The sequence below is a fragment of the Procambarus clarkii genome, chromosome 32 (assembly GCF_040958095.1).
Source record: "Procambarus clarkii isolate CNS0578487 chromosome 32, FALCON_Pclarkii_2.0, whole genome shotgun sequence".
NCBI classification, from domain to species: domain Eukaryota; kingdom Metazoa; phylum Arthropoda; class Malacostraca; order Decapoda; family Cambaridae; genus Procambarus; species Procambarus clarkii.
In genome coordinates this window covers 26,702,488-26,728,609 of record NC_091181.1, presented here as the reverse complement: position 1 = coordinate 26,728,609, position 26,122 = coordinate 26,702,488, and the positions used below count along the sequence as shown (strand labels likewise).

General features: G+C 48.6%; 1 protein-coding gene across 3 annotated transcripts in view; it reads left to right on the top strand.

Moving 5' to 3' along the window:
- Window positions 1-26,122, top strand: part of LOC123759301 (DNA-binding protein RFX2) — a 236,900-nt gene that overhangs the window by 74,921 nt on the left and 135,857 nt on the right. For all 3 annotated transcript variants that reach the window (XM_069335036.1, XM_069335037.1, XM_069335038.1), the window contains exons 2-3: window positions 16,943-17,316; window positions 17,985-18,074. In XM_069335036.1, the coding sequence (XP_069191137.1) occupies window positions 16,943-17,316; window positions 17,985-18,074 (464 nt within the window). The remainder of the gene's footprint in view (window positions 1-16,942; window positions 17,317-17,984; window positions 18,075-26,122) is intronic.

Genomic DNA, 26,122 nt, shown 5'->3' with positions numbered 1-26,122 from the left:
GTACTAGAGTAGTACTCACAACATAACTAATGAACCATCCCGTTCTCCTGTTATAGTACATCGCATTTTTGACGTATAATATAATCCTCCTGTTTAGATAATACTTTTGTAACCATGTGCGCCATCATACATGTATATATTGACGTAATGGACAATTGAATAGTAGAATTTGGTACTATTCACTTTATAGAACCCTGAAAAATACAGCTAAAAGCAAACTTAAATATTCCTAGGTCTAGTTATCTAGAGGTTATCTAGAGATGATTTCGGAGCTTTAGTGTCCCCGCGGCCCGGTCCTCGACCAGGCATCCACCCCCAGGAAGCAGCCCGTGACAGCTGACTAACACCCAGGTACTTATTTTACTGCTAGGTAACAGGGGCATAGGGTGAAAGAAACTCTGCCCATTGTTTCTCGCCGGCGCCTGGGATCGAACCCAGGACCACAGGATCACAAGTCCAGTGTGCTGTCCGCTCGGCCGACTGGCTCCCTGGGCCTCCCTCGGCCACGGGCAGGTTAAGTTCGGGTCATTTAGTATATCAGTTCAGTGACGTGAGCGCGCGAGAGAACAGGCTGCTTGATCAGCTTGTGTGACCCTTGCATGCCCCCCAGGGCTGTGTGGGCGTTCAGGCGCTCCCTACGCGCGCATGCACGCACGCTCACCTTCGTTGGTTCTCTATATCAGAGTTTGTGACGGTTGATACTGGTTGACCGCACACTACGATGCGGTACACTCCTGTACCGTGAGTGACGGTGCGGTACACTCCTGTACCGTGAGTGACGGTGCGGTACACTCCTGTACCGTGAGTGACGGTGTGGTACACTCCTGTACCGTGAGTGACGGTGCGGTACACTCCTGTACCGTGAGTGACGGTGCGGTACACTCCTGTACCGTGAGTGACGGTGAGGTACACTCCTGTACCGTGAGTGACGGTGAGGTACACTCCTGTACCGTGAGTGACGGTGCGGTACACTCCTGTACCGTGAGTGACGGTGAGGTACACTCCTGTACCGTGAGTGACGGTGCGGTGTGTCACGAGGTAAGAGAGAGACTGATGGCTGCTGGGGGGTGGGGGGGGGGTGAGTGTGAGGAGTCCCTCACTCACTTCCCTCACCCCCTAGGGGGGGGGGAGGGGACGGAGAGAGGGGGGGGGACAAAACTAAGCAAAGCACAACAGTAAGATTGATCGTGTACCTTAATTGAGGTGTGAGGGGGGGGGGAGGGGGGACCCACACAATTACACACTCACGACGCGTATTTAATAGTGATTACGGCTTGATCCCCGGCCTCGTGGGAGGGCGGTGCTGGGTTGTGTGAGTGGGTACTGGCGACGGCCGCTGGTATACTGGTCCTCGTAGCTGAGACTGCATGTCGCAGTCGACTTGAGAATGGTCCAGGACGGACCGAAACGTTGTCGTCCCTTCGCAGTCGACTTGAGAATGGTCCAGGACGGACCGAAACGTTGTCGTCCCTTCGCAGTCGACTTGAGAATGGTCCAGGACGGACCGAAACGTCGTCGTCCCTTCACCTTCTAGTGTGTGGTCTGGTCAACTGCATGTCTTAGTCAGTCATGCAGTCTGACTGCATGACTGACTGCATGACCGGAAATTGAGCTGAGCCTCGATATTCCCATCTCTGTTGTCAAAACTGCCCGCGTACTATTTTAGGAGACTAGGGGGCTGGCCGAAGAGCAATTACTAACACTTTTGCCCAGCCACTTGGGCTGGACGGTAGAGAGACGGTCTCGCGTCATGCAGGTCGGCGTTCAGTCCCGGACCGTCCAAGTGGTTGGACACCATTCCTTCTTCCCCCCCCCCCATCCCCGCGTCCCATCCTAAATCCTTATCCTGACCAGTGCTATATAGCCTTAATGGCTTGGCGCTTTTCCCTGATATTCCCTCCCGTCAAATAGCTGTAAGCACTAGCATTTGGAGTAAGAATATTTGTTTTGTTTAGAAGCAAGAAGTGTTTACGGACAACACAAAACATCCACTAGACAGCGTGACGTTGTAATTACCAGAATTAGGCTGGGATCTCTTGAGGTTATCTTGAGATGATTTCGGGGCTTTAGTGTCCCCGCGGCCCGGTCCTCGACCAGGCCTCCACCCCCAGGAAGCAGCCCGTGACAGCTGACTAACACCCAGGTACCTATTTTACTGCTAGGTAACAGCAGTGGGGGGGGAGGTTGTATATTGTGCCCACTGGGTGTATGTGGGGAGGGGGGAGGTGTATGTGGGGAGGGGGGAGGTGTATGTGGGGAGGGGGGAGGTGTATGTGGGGAGGGGGGAGGTGTATGTGGGGAGGGGGGAGGTGTATGTAGGGAGGGGGGAGGTGTATGTGGGGAGGGGGGAGGTGTATGTGGGGAGGGGGGAGGTGTATGCACTTATACTTCAGTTCCATCTCCATTACCCCCTTCCCCCCCCCCACCTCTGGACACTGAGCAAGGTCCAAGGTTGTGCCATTGTTCACCACACTGCCGCTTGTGTACCTGTGTCTCTACCTGTACCATGGTGCAATATTCCTCACGCTAGCTCTCTCTCTCTTGGCGTACCGTGCCTGCTGTACCTCGCTGTGCCGTGCTTGTTGTACCGTGATGTGCGGTGTTTGCCGTACCCCGCTGTGCGGTGGTGCCGCTAATGGCCCTCATGCCAGGCAATTTAACATTTACATTGAGACCTTTGGTGCGGCAGGAGCCACGTATATTGTCCCGACACGGACGCCCTCGCCCGCGTCCGTGGGGCACTAACATGTACGTGACTCAAACCCTCTCACAAGACTAGTGTTCCTCACTTCACAAAGTCCCCTTTTATACAAATTAAAAGTTACTTCTCAAATGTAAATTATTTGAAGAGAACCTCAAATTCAGGGAGAGACATAAGAAGAACAGCAGTACTGCGACCTCATGGCAATATGTAGGCGATGAGTCACAATAACGTGGCTAAAGTATGTTGACCAGACCACACACTAGAAGGTGAGGGGACGACGACGTTTCGGTCCGTCCTGGACCATTCTCAAGTCGATTGCGAAAGGTCCAGGACGGACCGAAACGTCGTCGTCCCTTCACCTTCAAGTGTGTGGTCTGGTCCTCATGGCAATAGTCTCAAGAGACAATAGGCTCATGGGAGTAGTGCTTCTTCAACGAGAAGGATAAACTCTGGCCGGGATTACTGCGATGTTGGAACACTGCTGGGTGCAGCTGTGGAGGGCAGCCGTAGAAGCTGCTCATCGCAGGTGTCAACATGGTACAATGCCTAGAGCAACGGCCCAAGGTACTGAGGAGACCTGGCCAGGTCCAGGTTGTGTCTGCACCTGCAGGTACGCGGACATCACAGTAATCACTTCAGCAAAAATAATATTTTATTTACGAGATAGGACATTTTTTTTTATATATAAACAGGGGATTGTTTTGTGGGGACCAACTCGGCAAAAGTCTGCAATATGACAATATGACGTAGGCAAAAGGACAATTTGGAGCTCAGAGTATTGCTCGGGGGGGGGGGGGGGATGATCTTTGCATTCATAATGAAAACTAAGAAGTTTTGGAAACATAATTGACAAAGCGGGCGCAGCCAAGACCGTCACTCCGTGGTGGGATGTTTGGCTGTGGGCTCACCAGACACCCTCACCAGCATCCACCAAGCTCACTGTGTCACCTTAAGGACCGCGAGATGCTGCGAGTCAGTAGCTTACACAAAAATAAATATAATTACTCACTCACCAATCAACACCACACATTCATTCGCGCTCTTCTGCTGCCGACGATGAATGGGGGAGTCGTCTCTACCGGAATGTGTCTGGAATGAGAAATTGTAGGTTGTCGAGGGTGACGGGGCTCTGGTGCTCGAGAGAGAGCACTCGTCCTGTCCTCCTGCTTCCACCGGAATGATGAGGGAAGAGCTAGGGCAAGCCGGCCAGGCTCACACCTCAATTCATATACGTTAGAGCCTTCTGACAAAGCACCAATCAGAAAACAATTTCAACCATGCACCCGCATCTGATTGGGTAAACTCTGGGCTTCACTGGTGTGCCCGGGATGTTTCTGCTGCTGTTTTAGATTCAGTTCCACAGAAGCAAAAGTTCCAAGTAACACGGGCTATGGTGAGCCCGTAAGGCTCTGGTGTCCAGGAGTGAGAGGAAGGATTTATCAAAGCAGTTGGCCGAGTCAGGTGAGGCCATGACCCGTGCTGGCCACACTCACGACTAATTTGTGGGGTTGAACCCCTTCCTTGATAATACAGACGTGTTGTATATACTACCATCTACTGGTATAACCAGACGCCGTATGTCACCACACACACGATTTCTGAATTGCTGATGCTATTCCCAATCCTTGGACACCCGACACGAGGTAAATGTGTCTTTAGAGGCAAATTATCAATGCTCAGTGCACACCATTGCTCAGTGCACAGCAGCCTCTGAGAGAACATCATTCTCCCACAAATTCATTATTGAACTTAAGCGTCGCAGAATTACGATTTAGTGAGGACATGCTTGAGGCGTCCTTGCCACACATCCCACCTCGCTGGAGGTAGGGTAGAGGTTAGGTTCCTGGTCTGTCATGTATGGAAAAGGTCATGTAATTCGTAAGCCAATTCTTACACTTACAAAAACGTACTAACAAATTTAAATAAAGTTCTGTCTTATTTATTTTGTTGTTCTCGTTAGGTTATCGGTTGTTGTAATTCTGCCAGAGGTGGTGTTTCCCTCTCTGTGTCTACACACACACACACACACAATTGACAAAGTGGAAATAGATGAAATGTTCACACGTAATAATAACAGAACGAGGGGACATGGGTGGAAACTGGAAACTCAGATGAGTCACAGAGATGTTAGGAAGTTTTCTTTTAGCGTGAGAGTAGTAGACAAATGGAATGCACTTGGGGAACAGGTTGTGGAAGCAAATACTATTCATACTTTTAAAACTAGGTATGATAGGGAAATGGGACAGGAGTCATTGCTGTAAACAACCGATAGCTAGAAAGGCGGGATCCAAGAGTCAATGCTCGATCCTGCAAGCACATATAGGTGAGTACATATAGGTGAGTACACACACACACACACACACACACACACACACACACACACACACACACACACACACACACACACACACACACACACACACACACACACACACACATGGTCATGGAGGTCATGAAACAGTTGACAACACTGGATGCAACTAAAGCAGTTGGACCAGACAAAGTATCACCGTAGATACTAAAAGGGGCAGCGCAGGCTCTCAGCGTGCCTCTGGCAATGATCTTTAATAAGTCACTTATGTCGGGAGAATTGCCCAGTTGCTGGAAGGAGGCAAATGTCGTACCGATTTTCAAGAGAGGAGATAGGGAGGAGGCACTTAACTACAGACCCGTATCACTGACAAGCATCCCCTGCAAACTACTTGAAAGAATAATTAGGCTGAGAGGCAGGCAGGAGTAAGCGGAAAGGCCCTAGTATGGGTAAGGAACTACCTAACAGGAAGGAGCCAGAGAGTAATGGTAAGGGGCGAGAAGTCGGACTGGCGAACAGTAACGAGTGGAGTACCTCAAGGATCGGTGCTGAGACTAATCCTCTTTCTTATTTACGTAAATGACATGTTTACAGGAGAGGAATCCTACATATCAATGTTCGCGGATGACGCAAAATTAATGAGAAGAGTTGTGACAGATGAGGATTGTAGGGTCCTCCGAGAGGACCTGGACAGGTTGCAGAGATGGTCAGAGAAATGGCTACTGGAGCTCAACACGAGTAAATGTAAAGTTATGGAAATGGGATCAGGTGATAGGCGATCAAAGGGACAGTACACGATGAAGGGGAACTGCCTACCTGTAACGATTCGAGAAAGAGACCTGGGAGTGGATGTGACACCTAATCTAACTCCTGAGGCACATATAAATAGGATAACGACAACAGCGTACTCTACACTGGCGAAAATTAGAACTTCATTCAGAAGCCTAAGTGAGGAGGCTTTTAGGGCGCTTTACACTGCCTACGTGAGACCAGTCTTAGAGTATGCCGCGCCATCATGGAGCTCCCACCTGAAGAAACATATAAGGAAACAGGAAAAGGTTCAGAGGCTTGCCCCAGAGTTATGAGGGATGGGATATGAAGAGCGTCTGAAGGAACTGAACCTTACAACACTAGAGAAAAGAAGGGAGAGAGGAGATATGATAGGGACATATAAAATACTCAGGGGAATTGACAAAGTGGAAATAGATGAAATGTTCACATGTAATTTGTAGCAGAACGAGAGGACATGGGTGGAAGTTGGAAACTCAGATGAGTCACAGAGATGTTAGGAAGTTTTCTTTTAGCTTGAGAGTAGTTGAAAAATGGAATGCACTTAAGGAGCAGGTTGTGGAAGCAAATACTATTCATAATTTTAAAATTAGGTATGATAGGAAAATGGGACATGAGTCATTGCTGTAAACAACCGATGGCTGGAAAGACGGGATCCAAGCTGGCCCCATCCTTCGGAGCCTCGCCCTATCCTTCGGAGTCTCGCTCCATCCTACGGAGCCTTGACCCCATCCTACGGAGCCTTGACCCCATCCTACGGAGCCTCGCCCCATCCTACGGAGCCTCGCCTCCATCCTACGGAGCCTCGCCCCATCCTACGAAGCCTCGCCTCCATCCTACGAAGCCTCTCCCCATTCTACGGAGCCTCGCCCCATCCTACGGAGCCTCGCCCCATCCTACGGAGCCTCGCCCCATCCTAGCGAGGCGGTCTGGTGAACACACACACTAACACACTCCTTCCGCACCATTTTTCGGCGGTGGCTGAACCTGGTTGACAATGCTGCCCTAATTACCTGCACGGAACAACCCTTTTGTTATGGCATTTTTGTAGAGGAGCTGCGGGCAGGTGTGACGAAGGTGGCTCCTGCGGCTGCGGGTGCGGCTGCGGCTGCTGGTGCGGCTGCGGCTGCGGGTGCGGCTGCGGGCTCAATTCAGAATCTGAATTCAGAAGAGAAAAAAAACCATACGCTAATGAAGAATTTCTCTCCGAGGTGGCGACCTATCGGGAAAATCCAATTCTAACCTAGCCTAGGCCTAAAATAGAACGTCATTTAATTTGCCTTGGGGAACTTTCTCCCTTTTTTTTAAGGCTTAACCCATATTACAGTCGGCAGAGCAGCCGCCTCTCATGTCATAGGACGGGGGTTCGAGGCCCCCTATAGGCCTAAGGCGCATGGAAATTGAACCCAAATTGTGTAGGCTTAGGCAGACACCTATGGTAGACAGCAGGAAAAAAAAGGAAGGTGACTGGTAGGGTAAAAAAATACTATTGAGCTTCACTATTTTTGGTTTTCCATTATCAAAGTGTCACTTTCCCCACCAGAACTAGCGGACATACCGACCCCACCAGAACTAGCGGACATAACGACCCCACCAGAACTAGCAGACATAACGACCCCACCAGAACTAGCGGACATAGCGACCCCACCAGAACTAGCGGACATAACGACCCCACCAGAACTAGCAGACATAACGACCCCACCAGAACTAGCGGACATAACGACCCCCACCAGAACTAGCGGACATAACGACCTCCACCAGAACTAGCGGACATAACGACCTCCACCAGAACTAGCGGACATAACGACCCCCACCAGAACTAGCGGACATAATGACCCCCACCAGAACTAGCGGACATAACGACCCCACCCTAACTAGCGGACATAACGACCTCCACCAGAACTAGCGGACATAACGACCTCCACCAGAACTAGCGGACATAACGACCCCCACCAGAACTAGCGGACATAACGACCTCCACCAGAACTAGCGGACATAACGACCCCCACCAGAACTAGCGGACATAACGACCCCACCAGAACTAGCGGACATAACGACCCCACCAGAACTAGCAGACATAACGACCCCACCAGAACTAGCGGACATAACGACCCCCACCAGAACTAGCGGACATAACGACCCCCACCAGAACTAGCAGACATAACGACCCCCACCAGAACTAGCAGACAGAACGACCTCCACCAGAACTAGCAGACAGAACCACCCCCACCAGAACTAGTGGACATAACGACCCCCACCAGAACTAGCAGACATAACGACCCCCACCAGAACTAGCAGACATAACGACCTCCACCAGAACTAGCAGACAGAACGACCCCCACCAGAACTAGCGGACATAACGACCTCCACCAGAACTAGCGGACATAACGACCCCCACCAGAACTAGCGGACATAACGACCTCCACCAGAACTAGCAGACAGAACGACCCCCACCAGAACTACCGGACATGACTCCAGATTTATATTGTGAAGTGAAATCAATGATTTGTCATATTTTATTAATGACTAGTAAATAAGATTCATTAGTTCTAACAGTGTCGTTCATTGTGATGTGTATGTGTGTGTAGTCACCTAGTTGTTGTTGTGCTTGTGGGGGTTGAGCTCTGGCTCTTTGGTCCCGCCTCTCAACTGTCAATCAACTGGTGTACAGGTTCCTGAGCCTACTGGGCTCTATCATATCTACATTTGAAACTGTGTATGGAGTCAGCCTCCACCACATCACTGCCTAATGCATTCCATTTATTAACTACTCTGATACTAAAAAAAAAAGTATTTCTAATGTCTATGTGGCTCATTTGGGTACTCAGTTTCAACCTGTGTCTTCTTGTTCGTGACCCACCCGTGCTAAAGAGTTTGTCTTTGTCCACCCTGTCAGTTCCCCTGAGAATTTTGTAGGTGGTTATCATGTCTCTCCTTACTGTTCTGTTTTCCAGGAATATTAGGTTCAGCTTCCTTAGCCTTTCCTCGTAGCTCATACCTCTCAGTTCCGGGACTATTCTTGTGGCATAGCTCTGAACCTTCTTAAACTTTGTCTTGTGTTTAACTAGGCATGGACTTAAGACTGGAGCTGCATATTCCAGGATTGGTCTGACATAAGTGGTATACCACGTCTTGAACGATTTCTTACACAAGTTTCTTAAGGCAGTTCTTATGTTGACCAGTCTAGCATGTGCCGCTGTTGATATCCTTTTGATGTGGGCCTCTGGGGACAGATTCGGTGTGATATCAACCCCCAGATCTTTCTCTCTATTTGCCTTTTTCAAGATTTCACCTCCCAGATGGTACCTTGTGTTCAGCCTTCTGCTTCCTTCGCCTAATTTCATTCCTTTACACTTTCCTGAGTTGAACTTTAGTAGCCATTTTCTAGACCATTCCTCCAGTTTGTCCAGGTCATCCTGTAGTCTCTGTCTATCTTCATCTGCCTTGATTCTTCTCGTATTTTTTGCATCAACAAACATTGAGAGGAATGAGTCTATACCCTCTGGAAGATTGTTTACATATATTAGAAACAGAATGGGTCCAAGTACTGAGCCCTGTGGGACTCCGCTGGTGACATCTCGCCACTCTGATGTCTCCCCTCCCCCCCTCTCAGTTACTCGCTGTTTCCGTGTGCGTGCGTGTGTGTGTGTATTTACTATTTGTATCTGCAGAATCGAGCTATTAGCTCTTGGACCCCGCCTTTCTAACCAATTTATTTTTCCTCAATTATGTCTACTACATATATTTATCTTACACACACACACACACACACACACACACACACACACACACACACACACACACACACACACATACCCTACCTGCAGGGTAGGGAGCCGGCCGGCCGAGCGGACAGCACGCTGTACACGTGATCCTGTGGTCCCGGGTTCGATCCCGGGCGTTGGCGAGAAACGATGGGCAGAGTTTCTTTCACCCTATGCCCCTGTTACCTAGCTGTAAATAGGTACCTGGGAGTTAGTCAGCTGTCACGGGCTGCTTCTTGGAATGTGTGTGTGTGGGGTGTAGAAAAAAAGTAGTAGTAGTAGAAACAGTTGATTGACAGTTGAGAGGCGGGCCGAAAGAGCAGAACTCAACCCCCGCAAACACAACTAGGTGAATACAACTAGGTGAATACAGGAAGCAGCCCGTAGCAGCAGTCTAACTCCCAGGTAACTATTTACTGCTAGGTAAACAGAGACATCAGGTAAAAGAAACTCTGCCCATTTGTTTCTTTTTCAGTCGGGAATCGAACTCTGGGGCCAGATTCACGAAAGCACTTACGCAAATACTTACGAATGTGTACATCTTTCCTCAATCTTTGACGGCTTTGGTTACATTTATTAAACAGTTTACAAGCATGAAAACTTCCCAATTAACTGTTGTTATTGTTATAAACAGCCACCTGGTGCTTCGGAGCTCATTACTTGTTTTATAATTGTAAAAAAAGCCGCTAAAGATTGAGAAAAGATGTACAGGTTCTTAAGTGCTTGCGTAAGTACTTTCGTGAATCTGGCCCCTGGTCCTTAAGACTACAACCCCCTGAACGCTGCCCACTTGGCCGCGCTTATGTATGTGTATGTACTCATGTATTTGTACTCGCCTATTTGTGCCTACAGGATCGAGCTCTCGCTCTAGGAGCCAATTTTTCTAGTCGCCGGTTGTCTAATACAATGACTCCTGACCTGCTTCCCTATCATACCTGCTTTTAAAGGTGTGACTTGAATTGGTCTCTACAGCTTCCTCGTTGAGTTCTTTCCCTCTATCCAGTACTCTTATGCTAAAAGGAAACTTTCTAAGATCTCTCTGACACATCTGAGCCTCAAGCTTCCATCCGTCCTCCCCCTTGTTCTGTTGGTGTTCAGGATAAACATTTCCTCTGTTTCCACTCTGTCAATCTCCCTAAATATTTTATACGTCTGCATCATGTCTCTCTCTCTCTCTCTCTGTCTCTCTCTCTCTCTCTCTGTCTCTCTCTCTCTCTCTCTCTCTCTCTCTCTCTCTCTCTCTCTCTCTCTCTCTCTCTCTCTCTCTCTCTCTCTCTCTCTCTCTCTCTCCTTCTTTCGGGCGTCGTCTGCTTTTTTTCATACCTTGTTCTTTGCAATTCTGAGACGAGTCTCGTTGCAAACTTCTGCACCTTTTCCAGCTCCCTTATGTGATTTTTTAGATTGGGGCTGAGGCGGCATACTGTAAGACTGGCCTCACATAGGCGGTATTCAGTGATCTAGAAGCTTCCGTATTCAAGTTTCTGAAGGACATTCTGACCTTTGCCAGCGTAGAGTATACGGCTGACGTTATTCTATATATATGATCCTTTGGAGTTAGGTTTGGTGTTACGTTCACTACCAGGTCTTCTCTAGTCGTTATAGGGACGTAGTTTCCATTCATCGTGTATTGACCTTTAGGTCTCCTGGCTCCTGATCCCATTTCGATCACCTTACACTTGCTGGAGGAGCTTAGCATTTTAAAAGCACCGAATCACCTTCTGTGGTTGAGTGTTCAATAAACCCCTGAACTATAAGTTTAACACTTCTCTAACCCTGTCCAACTGGTGTACAGGTTCCTGAGCCTACTGGGCTCTATCATATCTACATTTGAAACTGTGTATGGAGTCAGCCTCCACCACATCACTGCCTAATGCATTCCATTTATTAACTACTCTGATACTAAAAAAAAGTATTTCTAATGTCTATGTGGCTCATTTGGGTACTCAGTCTCAACCTGTGTCTTCTTGTTCGTGTCCCACCCGTGCTAAAGAGTTTGTCTTTGTCCACCCTGTCAGTTCCCCTGAGAATTCCCCTGTTCCCCTGTCCATAGAGGACAGAAGAAAATGTATATATGCTGGTTAGTATTGTAAATGGGTGGCCACGTCTGTGGTAGAAAATAATAATAATAATAATAATAACCTGCTGGAGTTGAACTCTAGCACCCATTTCTCGGACTATCTTTGTATGTACTCACCTAGTTTTACTCACCTAGTTGTACTTGCGGGATTTGAGCTTCGGTTCTTTGGTCCCGCTTCTCAACTGTCAACTGGTTTACAGTTTCCTGAGCCTACTGGGCTCTATTATATCTACATTTGAAACTGTGTATGGAGTCAGCCTCCACCACATCATTCCTAGTGCAATCCATCTGCTAACTACTCTGACGCTGAAAATATTCTTTCTAATGTTTCTATGGCTCATTTGGGTACTAAGTTTCCACCTGTGTCCCCTTGTGCGACTACCACCTGTATTAAATAATCTGTCCTTATCTTCCCTATCAATTCCTCTCAAAATCTTGTATGCGGTGATCATGTCTCTCCTAACTCTTCTGTCTTCCAGCGACGTGAGGTTCAGTTCCCGTAGTCTCTCCTGGAGGGGCGGAGGGGGTACTAACCTATTTGTGCCTGCAGGTTCGAGCATTGACTCTTGGATCCCGCCTTTCTAGCCATCGGTTGTTAACAGCAATAACTCCGGTCCTATTTCCCAATCATATCTAGTCTTAAAATTATGAATAGAGTTTGCTTCCACAACCTGCTCCTTAAGTGCATTCTATTTTCCCCTACTCTCACGCTAAAAGAAAAGTTCTTAACATCTCTGTGACTCATCTGAGTTTCCAGCTTCCACCCATGTCCCCTCCTTCTGTTAGTATTGAGTGTGAATCATTTTTCTATTTCCATTCTGTCTAAGTATTTTATACGTTCCTATCATATCCCTCCTCTCCCTTCTTTTTTCTAGTGTCGTAAGGTTCAGTTCCTTTAGGCGCTCTTCGTATCCCATCCCTCGTAACTCTGGAACGAGCCTCGTCGCAAACTTCTGAAACTTTTAAAGTTTCCTCATTCCTTGTGGGTTTCTTCAGGTGGGGACTCCATGATGAGGCGGCATACTCTAAGACTGGTCTCACGTAGGCAGTGTAAAGCGCGCTAAATGCCTCCTCATTTAGGTTTCTGAATGATGTTCTAACTTTTGCCAGTGTAGAGTACGCTGCTGTCGATATCCTATCTGAATGTGCCTCAGGAGTTAGCTGTGTGTGTGTGTGTGTGTGTGTGTGTGTGTGTGTGTGTGTGTGTGTGTGTGTGTGTGTGTGTGTGTGGGTGGTGTTGCGGAAGCACTGTTATGTTTACCAGATTTTGATGCCGTTGCCATGACAACATTCGAGATATGGCCCTGATGCCGAATCGACGGAGGAGGAGGAGGAGGAGTTATTCTGTCCTTTATAAAGCTCCGTTTCCACGTAAAGCGTAAGTGGCCCCCCCCTCCCCCCCCCCCTCTCTCTCTCTCTCTCTCTCTCTCTCTCTCTCTCTCTCTCTCTCTCTCTCTCTCTCTCTCTCTCTCTCTCTCTCTCTCTCTCTCTCTCTCTCTCTCTCTCTCAGCTTCTATTTCTAGCTGTGGTATTTTTGATTGAATTTATAAAAGATAGTTTCTCCGTGTGTGTGTGTCTGAGGCTGGAGGCTATAGACACCCTGGGCCAGCCTCGCCCAAATTTCCAAGATGAATCATGGGGGGTATGGGAGTGTCATAGGTCAGTTTTGGATGGTCCCAGTGCCACAGGTTGAGAAATATTGGCATCTACAACCCCTTGCCTCCCCCCCCCCCACCTCCCTCCCCCGCCTGCAGTTTTCATTAAGTCTGAAAACGACGTTGGGCTTTCCGTAGAGTTTTTATCAGTTTCGGTGCTTCGTATTACATTTTCTGAGAGAGGGAGGGAGAGGGGGGGGGATATGAGGGAACAATGAGGGATGGAGGGAGAGGGGGGGGATATGAGGGAACAATGAGGGATGTTGCAAGAGAGGAAGATTGAATGTGAGGGCGGAGACAGGACATGAGGAAGGGAGAAGGAACCAGGAGACAGGGAGGAAGATAAAGAGAGGGGGGGGAGAGGGGAGAAAAGTAGAGAGCAAGATAGGGGAGGAGAGGAGAGAGCTGGGACGTTGGTAGAGAGGGGAATGTTGGGAAAGAGAGGGGGAACGGGAGAGGCAGAGGAAGAGGGGAAAGAGTGGAAGATAGGAGAAGGATAGTGGAAGAGCGATGAGAGAGGGCGGGCGGGAAGAGAGGGGGGGGGGGGGGGGTAGCGAGAGACCCGGGCACAGCCGGATATCCCATCCATTAATTTATAGAGGAATCATATCTATTGGTAGGAAGAGCATCTCTCATCCAGCAAGCCCCATTACCTCTCTTCTCCATCCATTAGCTAATCAACGGTTAGTCAAACGTTGCCAGGAATACCAGGAATAGATTGTGAGGAAACACTACACAAGACGAGTGCTGGACATGACGGTGTAGCAGACCTGCAGCACAGACTACCACAACAGGTCAGCAGACACAGTAGGGAGTCCCCCAGAGTGCTGGACATGACGGTGAAGCAGACCTGCAGCACAGACTACCACAACAGGTCAGCAGACACAGCAGGGAGTCCCCCAGAGTGCTGGACATGACGGTGAAGCAGACCTGCAGCACAGACTACCACAACAGGTCAGCAGACACAGCAGAGAGCTGGGAATTATGAAAGAATCCCCGCCACAAAGAGATGGCCTGTTGACAACCATTTTAATTCCTATTGAAATGAGATCTATGCAACAGGAGCTGCCAGTGATCGTGGTCCGCGCCAGACCCTACATATCTTGATGGAAAATGGTGAGGGTCTATAACTTAATATAACTGCATTGTATAATTACTTTGTTATCATTCAGAACGTGTTCATCTTGTTGATTTATTTGTTGAGTTAAATGATTTGATATCTTCTGTCTCCTGAGATGTATCGCATAATGTTAGTAATTTGTAAATAGGTATTTATCTATGGACTGCATTTACCCTTTGTTAATTGTATGGTTATGTTGTTTTCCTTTATCTCTCTCTCAATAAAGTTATTACAACGGACTAAAAAAAAAAAAAAACTGTTAATAACTCTACGGAAAATATATCCCCGGTTTCAGTTTACATGACAATAGCAGGGGGCGCTATAGCTGCAGATATTTCTTAAAGAATGCCAGTTGGGCCGGCCCCGAGTATCTTAGGCACTCGCATACTCCATGTATCATCTTGGAGAGTTGGATGAGGCTACCCACAGATGTCTGGCCTCCATCTTCGGACACACAAACACACATTCAATTGAATATATATATATATATATATATATATATATATATATATATATATATATATATATATATATATATATATATATATATATATATATATATGTGAACAAGCTTAAATGGTCTCCAAGCATATTTGTGAATGAAAACTCCACACCCCAGAAGTGACTCGAACCCGGACCGCCAGGAGCACATTGCAACTGGTGTACATGGTGCCTTAAACCACTCGACCATCAGTGACCGTACAAAAAGTGGTTTGTCCTTGCTGACACAGAGATTAATACTGAGCCACAGTGGAGGTACATATTTAGACACAAGTCAGTGTAGAAGGTCCTGTAAGTGTTAATTACATTAGCGGTTGTTCAGTTTCCTCCCAGCAAGTATATGAAAAAATGACGGAATTATTTTTTTTTTTTAAGAATGGACTTTAAGTAAAAAATTTACAATTTCCTGCAGGAAGTGCCGGACCAACCGGGCTGTAGTGTGGCATGTTGGCCTGCGGGCCGCTCCAAGCAACAGCCTGTTGGACCAAGTTCTCACAAGTCAGGACCGGGCTCGTGAATTAGAACAACTAGAAACCCTCTACAGGTACAATCCTGGTACAAAAAATAATGGCTACATGTCATTTTGTGCATAAGACTGTTCGCTAGCTCACGTGTTGTAATGATATGATTTATTTATAATAAATTATTGTACCAGGATTATACTGGTAGGGGATTTTAGGTGTTCTATTTACCAAGGCCGGGCTTGGGATACGTGGCCTAACCCAACCTAGCCTATCCTATCCTAACCCAACCCAACCCAACCCAACCCAACCCAACCCAACCCAACCCAACATACCATTCAGTAATATAACATAACATACCTAAACATAACCTATTCAAGGGTAGACTATATAAAGTTGTAACAATTAGAAAACGAGGAATATAAGGAGTGCGCATATGACCGAAGCTGTGCACTATGGGTACAAAAGTACCCATAGTACCCATAGTACCCATAGTGCCCATAGTACCCATAGTGCCCATAGTGCCCATAGTACCCATAGTGCCCATAGTGCCCATAGTGCCCATAGTGCCCATAGTACCCATAGTGCCCATAGTACCCATAGTGTCCATAGTGCCCATAGTGCACATAGTACCCATAGTGTCCATTGTGCCCATAGTGCCCATAGTACCCATAGTGTCCATAGTGCCCATAGTGCCCATAGTACCCATAGTGTCCATAGTGCCCATAGTGCCCATAGTGCCCATAGTGCCCATAGTACCCATAGTACCCATAGTACCCACAGTGCCCATAGTACCCATAGTACCCACAGTGCCCATAGTACCCATAGTGCCCATAGTGCCTATAGTGCCCATAGTACCCATAGTGCCTATAGTGCCCATAGTACCCATAGTGCCCATAGTGCCCATAGTACCCATAGTGTCCATAGTGCCCATAGTGCCCATAGTACCCATAGTGTCCATAGTGCCCATAGTGCCCATAGTACCCATAGTGTCCATAGTGCCCATAGTGCCCATAGTACCCACAGTGCCCATAGTACCCATAGTGCCCATAGTGCCTATAGTGCCCATAGTACCCATAGTGCCTATAGTGCCCATAGTGCCTATAGTGCCCATAGTACCCATAGTGCCTAAAGTGCCCATAGTACCCATAGTGCCTATAGTGCCCATAGTACCCATAGTGCCCATAGTACCCATAGTGCCCATAGTACCCATAGTACCCATAGTGCCTATAGTGCCCATAGTACCCATAGTGCCTATAGTGCCCATTGTACCCATAGTGCCCATAGTACCCATAGTGCCTATAGTGCCCATAGTACCCATAGTGCCTATAGTGCCCATAGTACCCATAGTGCCTATAGTGCCCAGTGCCCATAGTACCCATAGTACCCATAGTGCCCATAGTGCCCATAGTACCCATAGTGCCCATAGTGCCCATAGTACCCATAGTGCCCATAGTACCCATAGTGCCCATAGTGCCCATAGTACCCATAGTGCCCATAGTGCCCATAGTACCCATAGTGCCCATAGTGCCCATAGTACCAATGTTGTTGTTGTTGCAGGTTCTGGGGGTGTGATGACGACTGCCAGCGGCGGCTACGTCACAGATATGCCAGCAGCAGCGGCGGCAGCGGCGGCGGCGGCAGCGGCAGCGGCGGCGGGGACGGCGACGGGAAGCGGCGGCAGCGGCGGCGGCGGCGGGAACAGCCACACCTCACCGTCCCCCTCGTCGTCGTCGCCGTCATCGTCGGAGGGCGGCGTGACGACGACGACGACCACCACCACCACCACAACCACCACCACCAGCAGCAGCAGACACGCCTCCGTCAGCACCTCGTCACAGCCCTCACCCATCACCTCGGCCACATCAATCACCGTCACCAACTCCTCGCCTCTCCTCACTATCGCCCCCGCGGTCCACGCCAGCCCCACCCGGGTCAGTTGTGTGTGACGCAGTGTTGTGGTGTGACGCAATGTTGTGTGGTGAACCGTCTGTGTGTGACGCAATGTTGTGGTGCTGTGTGTGTGACGCAATGTTGTGGTGAGTCGTGTATGTGTGATGCAATATTATGATGAGCCGTGTGTGTGTGTGACGCAATGTTGTGGTGAGTCGTGTATGTGTGATGCAATATTATGATGAGCCGTGTGTGTGTGTGACGCAATGTTGTGGTGAGTCGTGTATGTGTGATGCAATATTATGATGAGCCGTGTGTGTGTGTGACGCAATGTTGTGGTGCTGTGTGTGTGACGTAATGTTGTGATGTGGTGACGTGTGTGTGTGTGTGTGTGTGTGTGACGCAATGTTGTGATGTGGTGCCGTGTGTGTGTGACGCAATGTTGTGGTGCTGTGTGTGTGACGCAATGTTGTGGTGCTGTGTGTGTGTGTGACGCAATGTTGTGGTGCTGTGTGTGTGTGTGACGCAATGTTGTGATGTGGTGACGTGTATGTGTGTGACGCAATGTTGTGATGTGGTGACGTGTGTGTGTGTGTGACGCAATGTTGTGGTGCTGTGTGCGTGTGACGCAATGTTGTGATGTGGTGACGTGTGCCGTGTGTGTGCGTGACGCAACATTGTGATCCAACAGTGTTGTGGTGTGTTACAGGCGGACAGCGCGTCACCCAGCGGTAGTGTAGGGGACGGCGGCGGCGGCGGCCTAGGCTCCACCTCCACCACCACCCACCTCACTGCTCAGGTGAGTATGAGTGTATGAGTCTCTGCTCCTCATCCTACGATCCCAAACCTCACACCTGCCCCGTACAGCCCCCCCTCCCATCCCCCCTCCCTCACCTTGAACTAGGATATTAATTCCTTGCGAAGATCAGCAATTCTCCAAAGTCAACGCTTCTGAAACACCTTTGGGAGACCTACTCACACTCACGATCACTCAGAGTGTGATCAGAGTGAGTGACGGACTCCGGCTGGTCGCAGGAGTCCGGAACCTGAACCTCCTCCTCCTCCTCTCTCACGCTTGTCTCTTCAACCCGCAAGCCACCAATAACAGAATTATCAGTTGAGACATTTTTATTGCTCCAACATTTCTCATTCACCGGCGCTTGCCTGCCAGCCAGTGTGTGTGTGTGTACTCACCTATTTGTGCTTGCGGGGGTTGAGCTCTGGCTCTTTGGTCCCGCCTCTCAACTGTCAATCAACTGGTGTACAGATTCCTGAGCCTACTGGGCTCTATCATATCTACATTTAAAAATTTGTGTGTCATTTATTGTCATTTAATTGTCATTTAATGCATGTGTGTGTGTGTGTGTGTGTGTGTGTGTGTGTGTGTGTGTGTGTGTGTGTGTGTGTGTGTGTGTGTGTGTGTGTGTGTGTGTGTGTGTGTGTGGGCCTTTTGACGGTATAGATGTTTGTTATCTCTCTTGATACTTTATTTGCCTAAGATATCTTTTGGTGATATTGTGTCGTGCCTGGGACTGAGACGTCAACAGGTGTGGTGCCTTGGACTGAGACGTCAACAGGTGTGGTGCCTTGGACTGAGACGTCAACAGGTGTGGTGCCTTGAACTGAGACGTCAACAGGTGTGGTGCCTTGGACTGAGACGTCAACAGGTGTGGTGCCTTGGACTGAGACGTCAACAGGTGTGGTGCCTTGGACTGAGACGTCAACAGGTGTGGTGCCTTGGACTGAGACGTCAACAGGTGTGGTGCCTTGGACTGAGACGTCAACAGGTGTGGTGTCTTGGACTAAGACGTCAACAGGTGTGGTGTCTTGGACTGAAACGTCAACAGGTGTGGTGCCTTGGACTAAGACGTCAACAGGTGTGGTGCCTTGGACTGAGACGTCAACAGGTGTGGTGCCTGGGACTGAGACGTCAACAGGTGTGGTGCCTTGGACTAAGACGTCAACAGGTGTGGTGTCTTGGACTAAGACGTCAACAGGTGTGGTGCCTTGGACTGAGACGTCAACAGGTGTGGTGTCTTGGACTAAGACGTCAACAGGTGTGGTGTCTTGGACTAAGACGTCAACAGGTGTGGTGCCTTGGACTAAGACGTCAACAGGTGTGGTGCCTTGGACTAAGACGTCAACAGGTGTGGTGCCTTGGACTGAGACGTCAACAGGTGTGGTGCCTGGGACTGAGACGTCAACAGGTGTGGTGCCTTGGACTAAGACGTCAACAGGTGTGGTGTCTTGGACTAAGACGTCAACAGGTGTGGTGCCTTGGACTGAGACGTCAACAGGTGTGGTGTCTTGGACTAAGACGTCAACAGGTGTGGTGTCTTGGACTAAGACGTCAACAGGTGTGGTGCCTTGGACTAAGACGTCAACAGGTGTGGTGCCTTGGACTAAGACGTCAACAGGTGTGGTGCCTTGGACTGAGACGTCAACAGGTGTGGTGCCTGGGACTGAGACGTCAACAGGTGTGGTGCCTTGGACTAAGACGTCAACAGGTGTGGTGTCTTGGACTAAGACGTCAACAGGTGTGGTGCCTTGGACTAAGACGTCAACAGGTGTGGTGCCTGGGACTAAGACGTCAACAGGTGTGGTGTCTTGGACTAAGACGTCAACAGGTGTGGTGCCTTGGACTGAGACGTCAACAGGTGTGGTGTCTTGGACTAAGACGTCAACAGGTGTGGTGTCTTGGACTGAGACGTCAACACGTGTGGTGTCTTGGACTAAGACGTCAACAGGTGTGGTGCCTTGGACTGAGACGTCAACACGTGTGGTGTCTTGGACTAAGACGTCAACAGGTGTGGTGTCTTGGACTAAGACGTCAACAGGTGTGGTGCCTTGGACTAAGACGTCAACAGGTGTGGTGCCTTGGACTAAGACGTCAACAGGTGTGGTGCCTTGGACTGAGACGTCAACAGGTGTGGTGCCTGGGACTGAGACGTCAACAGGTGTGGTGCCTTGGACTAAGACGTCAACAGGTGTGGTGTCTTGGACTAAGACGTCAACAGGTGTGGTGCCTTGGACTGAGACGTCAACAGGTGTGGTGTCTTGGACTAAGACGTCAACAGGTGTGGTGCCTTGGACTGAGACGTCAACAGGTGTGGTGTCTTGGACTAAGACGTCAACAGGTGTGGTGTCTTGGACTAAGACGTCAACAGGTGTGGTGCCTTGGACTAAGACGTCAACAGGTGTGGTGCCTTGGACTAAGACGTCAACAGGTGTGGTGCCTTGGACTGAGACGTCAACAGGTGTGGTGCCTGGGACTGAGACGTCAACAGGTGTGGTGCCTTGGACTAAGACGTCAACAGGTGTGGTGTCTTGGACTAAGACGTCAACAGGTGTGGTGCCTTGGACTAAGACGTCAACAGGTGTGGTGCCTGGGACTAAGACGTCAACAGGTGTGGTGTCTTGGACTAAGACGTCAACAGGTGTGGTGCCTTGGACTGAGACGTCAACAGGTGTGGTGTCTTGGACTAAGACGTCAACAGGTGTGGTGTCTTGGACTGAGACGTCAACACGTGTGGTGTCTTGGACTAAGACGTCAACAGGTGTGGTGCCTTGGACTGAGACGTCAACACGTGTGGTGTCTTGGACTAAGACGTCAACAGGTCTGGCATGCCAATATAAGACACTCGGGCCTGACGTACGGGGGACGTCAAAGTGACGATGCTCGGTAGGCTAATAATACGGACCGAAGCGATCGAATTAGTCACACACACACACACACACACACACACACACACACACACACACACACACACACACACACACACACACACACACACACACACACACACCCACCCACACCCACACACACACACACACCCACACACACACACACACACACACACACACACACACACACACACACACCCACACACACACACACACACACACACACACACACACACACACACACACACACACACACACACACACACACACACACACACACACACACACACACACACACACACACCCACACCCACCAGATCCCCCGGATCCCCTCTGCCCCCAGTCACCCCCCAGACATCCCCCAGATCCCCCCAGACCCCCAGAGAAAGGGAGAACTCTGGTACAAGAGTTTCCATGAAGAATCTCAAGGTTTGGTACACCAATGCTGATGGGGTATCTAATAAAGCAGAAGAGATAAAAGAAAGAGTGAGTGAAGCAGATCCTGACATAGTTGCAATTGTGGAAACTAAAATTAATGACATGATCTCAGATGCAATCTTTCCTGAAGGGTACCAGGTGATACGAAAAGAGAGGACACAGAGACAGGGAGGGGGAGTAGCACTCCTAATAAAGCGGAAATGGAAGTTTGAAGACCTGGGAAATCGAGTTACCAATGAGTGCACAAGCTTCATACATGGAACTCTGACAGTAGATGGGAGGAAGATTGTGATGATGGTAATCTACAATCCCCCACCAAACAGTAGAAGACCCAGGCAGGAGTATGATGACAACAACAAAGCATGTATAGATGAACTGCAGAAGGCAGCAACACTAGCCCACAGAATGAGAGCGAAGCTGCTGATCATGGGGGACCTAAATCATGGAGAGATAAATTGGGAATCAAGGAATCCCCATGGAGGGGACGAAACGTGGGGAGCAAAATTAGTAGATGTTATAGACAGGAATTTCCTGACACAACATGTGAAGGAAGACACAAGGGAAAGAGGAGGAGATGCACCGAGCCTATTAGACCTGATTTTCACCCAGAACGTAGAAGATATCGAGAATTTAGAGCATGAAATACCTCTAGGGGCCAGTGACCATTGTGTCCTAGTCTTTGACTACATGATGGAATTCAAACTTATGACCATGGGACAAGAGATCTGGGAAAGGAGAGCTGACTACAGGAAAGGGGACTATATGAGGATGAGGGACTATCTGTGTGAAGTGCAGTGGGAGGAAGAAATTAGAGGAAAAACAGTCCAAGATATGATGGACCTAGTCATACAGAAATGCCAGGAGGCCGAAGAGAGATTTATACCAACGGTAAAGGGAAAAAATAAGAGGGAATATAATAACCCATGGTTTAATAGACAGTGTCAGGAAGCAAAAATGGCCAGCAGGCGGGAGTGGAGGAAGTACAGAAGACAAAGAACAGAGGACAACAGAAGCAGATACAACAGAGCTAGGAACGATTACATTAACATAAGACGAACATCGGAAAGGGACTATGAGAACGATATTGCAATCAAAGCGAAAAAACAACCTAAGTTACTACACAGTCATATAAGAAGAAAAATGTCGGTGAACGACCAAGTGACAAGACTAAGGAAGACAGAGGGGGCATATACTGAAAGTGACAAGGAAATCTGCGAGGCACTGAATGCCAGTTTCCATGGAGTGTTCACTACCGAGCCTGAGCAGCTCCCATTGTTGGAAGGGGTTACCCTAGATGAAAGACTATCAGATATAGAGGTGACAGCAGAGGAGGTAATGAAACAGTTGACAACTCTAGATGCAACTAAAGCAGTTGGACCAGACAAAGTATCACCGTGGATACTAAAAGAAGCAGCACAGGCCCTCAGCGTGCCTCTGGCAATGATCTTTAATGAGTCACTTATGTCAGGAGAATTGCCCAGTTGCTGGAAGAAGGCAAATGTCGTGCCGATCTTCAAGAAAGGAGATAGGGAGGAGGCACTTAACTACAGACCTGTATCACTGACAAGCATCCCCTGTAAAATACTGGAAAGAATAATTAGGCTACGACTGGTTGCACACCTGGAGAACATTAGGTTTGTGAACAAACATCAACATGGGTTCTGGACAGGGAAATCGTGCCTAACAAACCTTCTGGAATTCTATGATAAAATAACGAGGATAAGACAGGACAGAGATGGTTGGGCAGACTGCATATTTCTGGACTGCCAAAAAGCCTTTGATACAGTACCGCACATGAGACTGCTGTTCAAGCTCGAGAGGCAGGCGGGGGTGGGGGGAAAGGTCCTAGAATGGATAAGGAACTACCTAACAGGAAGGAGCCAAAGAGTTACGGTAAGGGGCGAGAAGTCGGACTGGCGAACAGTAACAAGTGGAGTACCACAAGGATCGGTGCTGGGACCAATTCTATTTCTTGTATATGTTAACGACATGTTTACAGGCGTAGAGTCCTACATGTCGATGTTTGCGGATGATGCAAAGTTGATGAGAAGAGTTGTGACAGATGAGGATTGCAGGATCCTCCAAGAGGACCAGAACAGATTGCAGAGATGGTCAGAGAAATGGCTACTAGAATTCAACACGAGCAAATGTAAAGTTATGGAAATGGGACTAGGAGATAGGAGACCAAAGGGACAGTACACAATGAAGGGGAACAGCCTACCTGTAACGACGCGTGAAAGAGACCTGGGGGTGGACGTAACACCTAATCTATCTCCTGAGGCACATATTAATAGGATAACGACAGCAGCGTACTCTACACTGGCAAAAGTTAGAACATCATTCAGAAACCTAAGTAAGGAGGCATTTAGGGCGCTTTACACTGCCTACGTAAGGCCAGTCTTAGAGTATGCCGCCTCATCTTGGAGTCCCCATCTGAAGAAGCATATAATGAAACTGGAAAAGGTTCAGAGGTTTGCAACGAGACTCGTCCCAGAGCTACGAGGGATGGGGTATGAAGAGCGCCTGAGGGAACTGTGCCTTACGACACTAGAAAGAAGAAGGGAGAGGGGGGACATGATAGGAACGTATAAGATACTCAGAGGAATTGACAGAGTGGACATAGACGAAATGTTCACACGGAATAGTAACAGAACGAGAGGACATGGATGGAAGCTTGAAACTCAGATGAGTCACAGAGATGTTAGGAAGTTTTCTTTTAGCGTGAGAGTAGTGGGGAAATGGAATGCACTTCAGGAACAGGTTGTGGAAGCAAATACTATTCATAATTTTAAAACCAGGTATGATAGGGAAATGGGACAGGAGTCATTGCTGTAAACAACCGATGCTCGAAAGGCGGGATCCAAGAGTCAATGCTCGATCCTGCAAGCACATATAGGTGAGTACATATAGGTGAGTACACACACACACACACACCCACACACACCCACACACACACACACACACACCCACCCACACACACACCCACACACACACACACACACACACACACACACACACACACACACACACACACACACACACACACACACACACACGTACGTATATATATAATATAATTCACCAGGAATATAATGTATATAATACAGTACACATGTATATGATACAGAGGATCACAGGGGTGCCACTGGGTTTCTCTCCTGGGTGATCTAGAACTCTGAGTGACAGCAGTTCTGTGGCGGCTCCGTGGATTGGCTGATGCACGTGTAGTCGGTGTGTGCCGTGATTGGTTGAACTCTCGTGTGTGTGTGTGTGTGTGTGTGTAATTCTGATGTGTCGGAATTCAGATTTCAATCTACCTATAATATTAGTACCGGTTAAATGCTGTCAACCATGGCCCAGAATAATCTAGATTTACCTGCAACCATCGTTCCACTTAACCCTCCCCCCCCACTCCCATCCCTCATACAGCGACTGTTGTTATACATTCATACATACATATACGAGGCGTACACACGCGCACAGACTTACATACTGCAGCAGCAGCTGTATAATATATAACTCGACATTAAGTGACAGAAGACGCAGATGGAAATAAAATGGCATGTATTACCATGAGAGAAATGGCAGCCTTTTTTTCGTCTGTAGGAATGACTCCCGACTTCTTCTAATCATGGGAGACGGGAACCCACGGGAAGATAGACTGGGAGAGGAAAGCACCACATGGGAGGGAGGCACAGGAACATGCAGAGCTAAACTGTTGGACGCGACAGCAAAAAACAAAAAATTGTGTAAGCCATCATGTGAGGGGACTCACATGAGTGAGAGGTAGTGAGGAACCAGCTAGACTTGACCTGATTCTCTCCCTGAACGAGGCAATTACGAGGGGAAATCAATTTAGAAGTCCCCGGGAGTTTGGAGTTTATCCGGTAGGAATTAGCGATAGCTCAGAGGTGGTGCAAGCAGAGAAAAGAAAATTCACTGAAGAAGGAAGTTATGAGTTGAGAAAATTGTTAATAGACATACCATGGGCCACAGATCTCAGAGAAAAGGCCGTAGAAGATATGATGGACAGACATGAGGGACAGATATGATGGACAGACATGAGGGACAGATATGATGGGACGGCAGGGGCCTCAAGTGTCAGGAAGCAGTAGAGACGTGTGCCAGGAACCTGTGCACCAGTTGATTGACAATTGAAAGGCGGGGCCAGAGAGGCGAAGATTAACCCTCGCAAGCATAATTAGACGAGTACATTTCGAGTAGATGAGTACACACACACACACACACACACACACACACACACACACACACACACACACACACACACACACACACACACACACACTGAAGGGGGAAATTATGAGTTGAGAAAATTGTTAATAGACATACCATGGGCGACAGATCTCAGAGAAAAGGCCATAGAAGATATGATGGACAGACATGAGGACATTGGACCAGTTGATTGACGGTTGAGAGGCGGGACCAAAGAGCCAGAGCTCAACCCCCGCAAGCACAACTAGGTGAGTACACACATAGTAGTAGTAGTAGTAGTTAGAAACAGTTGATTGACAGTTGAGAGGCGGGACCAAAGAGCCAGAGCTCAACCCCCGCAAGCACAGCTAGGTGAATACAACTAGGTGAGTACACACAGAGGTGAAGCGGTGGTTGAGGTGTGTGTCAAGGCTAACAAAGGGCGGTGCAGCGGGGGGCAGCGGGTGCCGTATTAGACGGCGGTAAGACCCCAGCCTCTGGCCGCACCTCCAC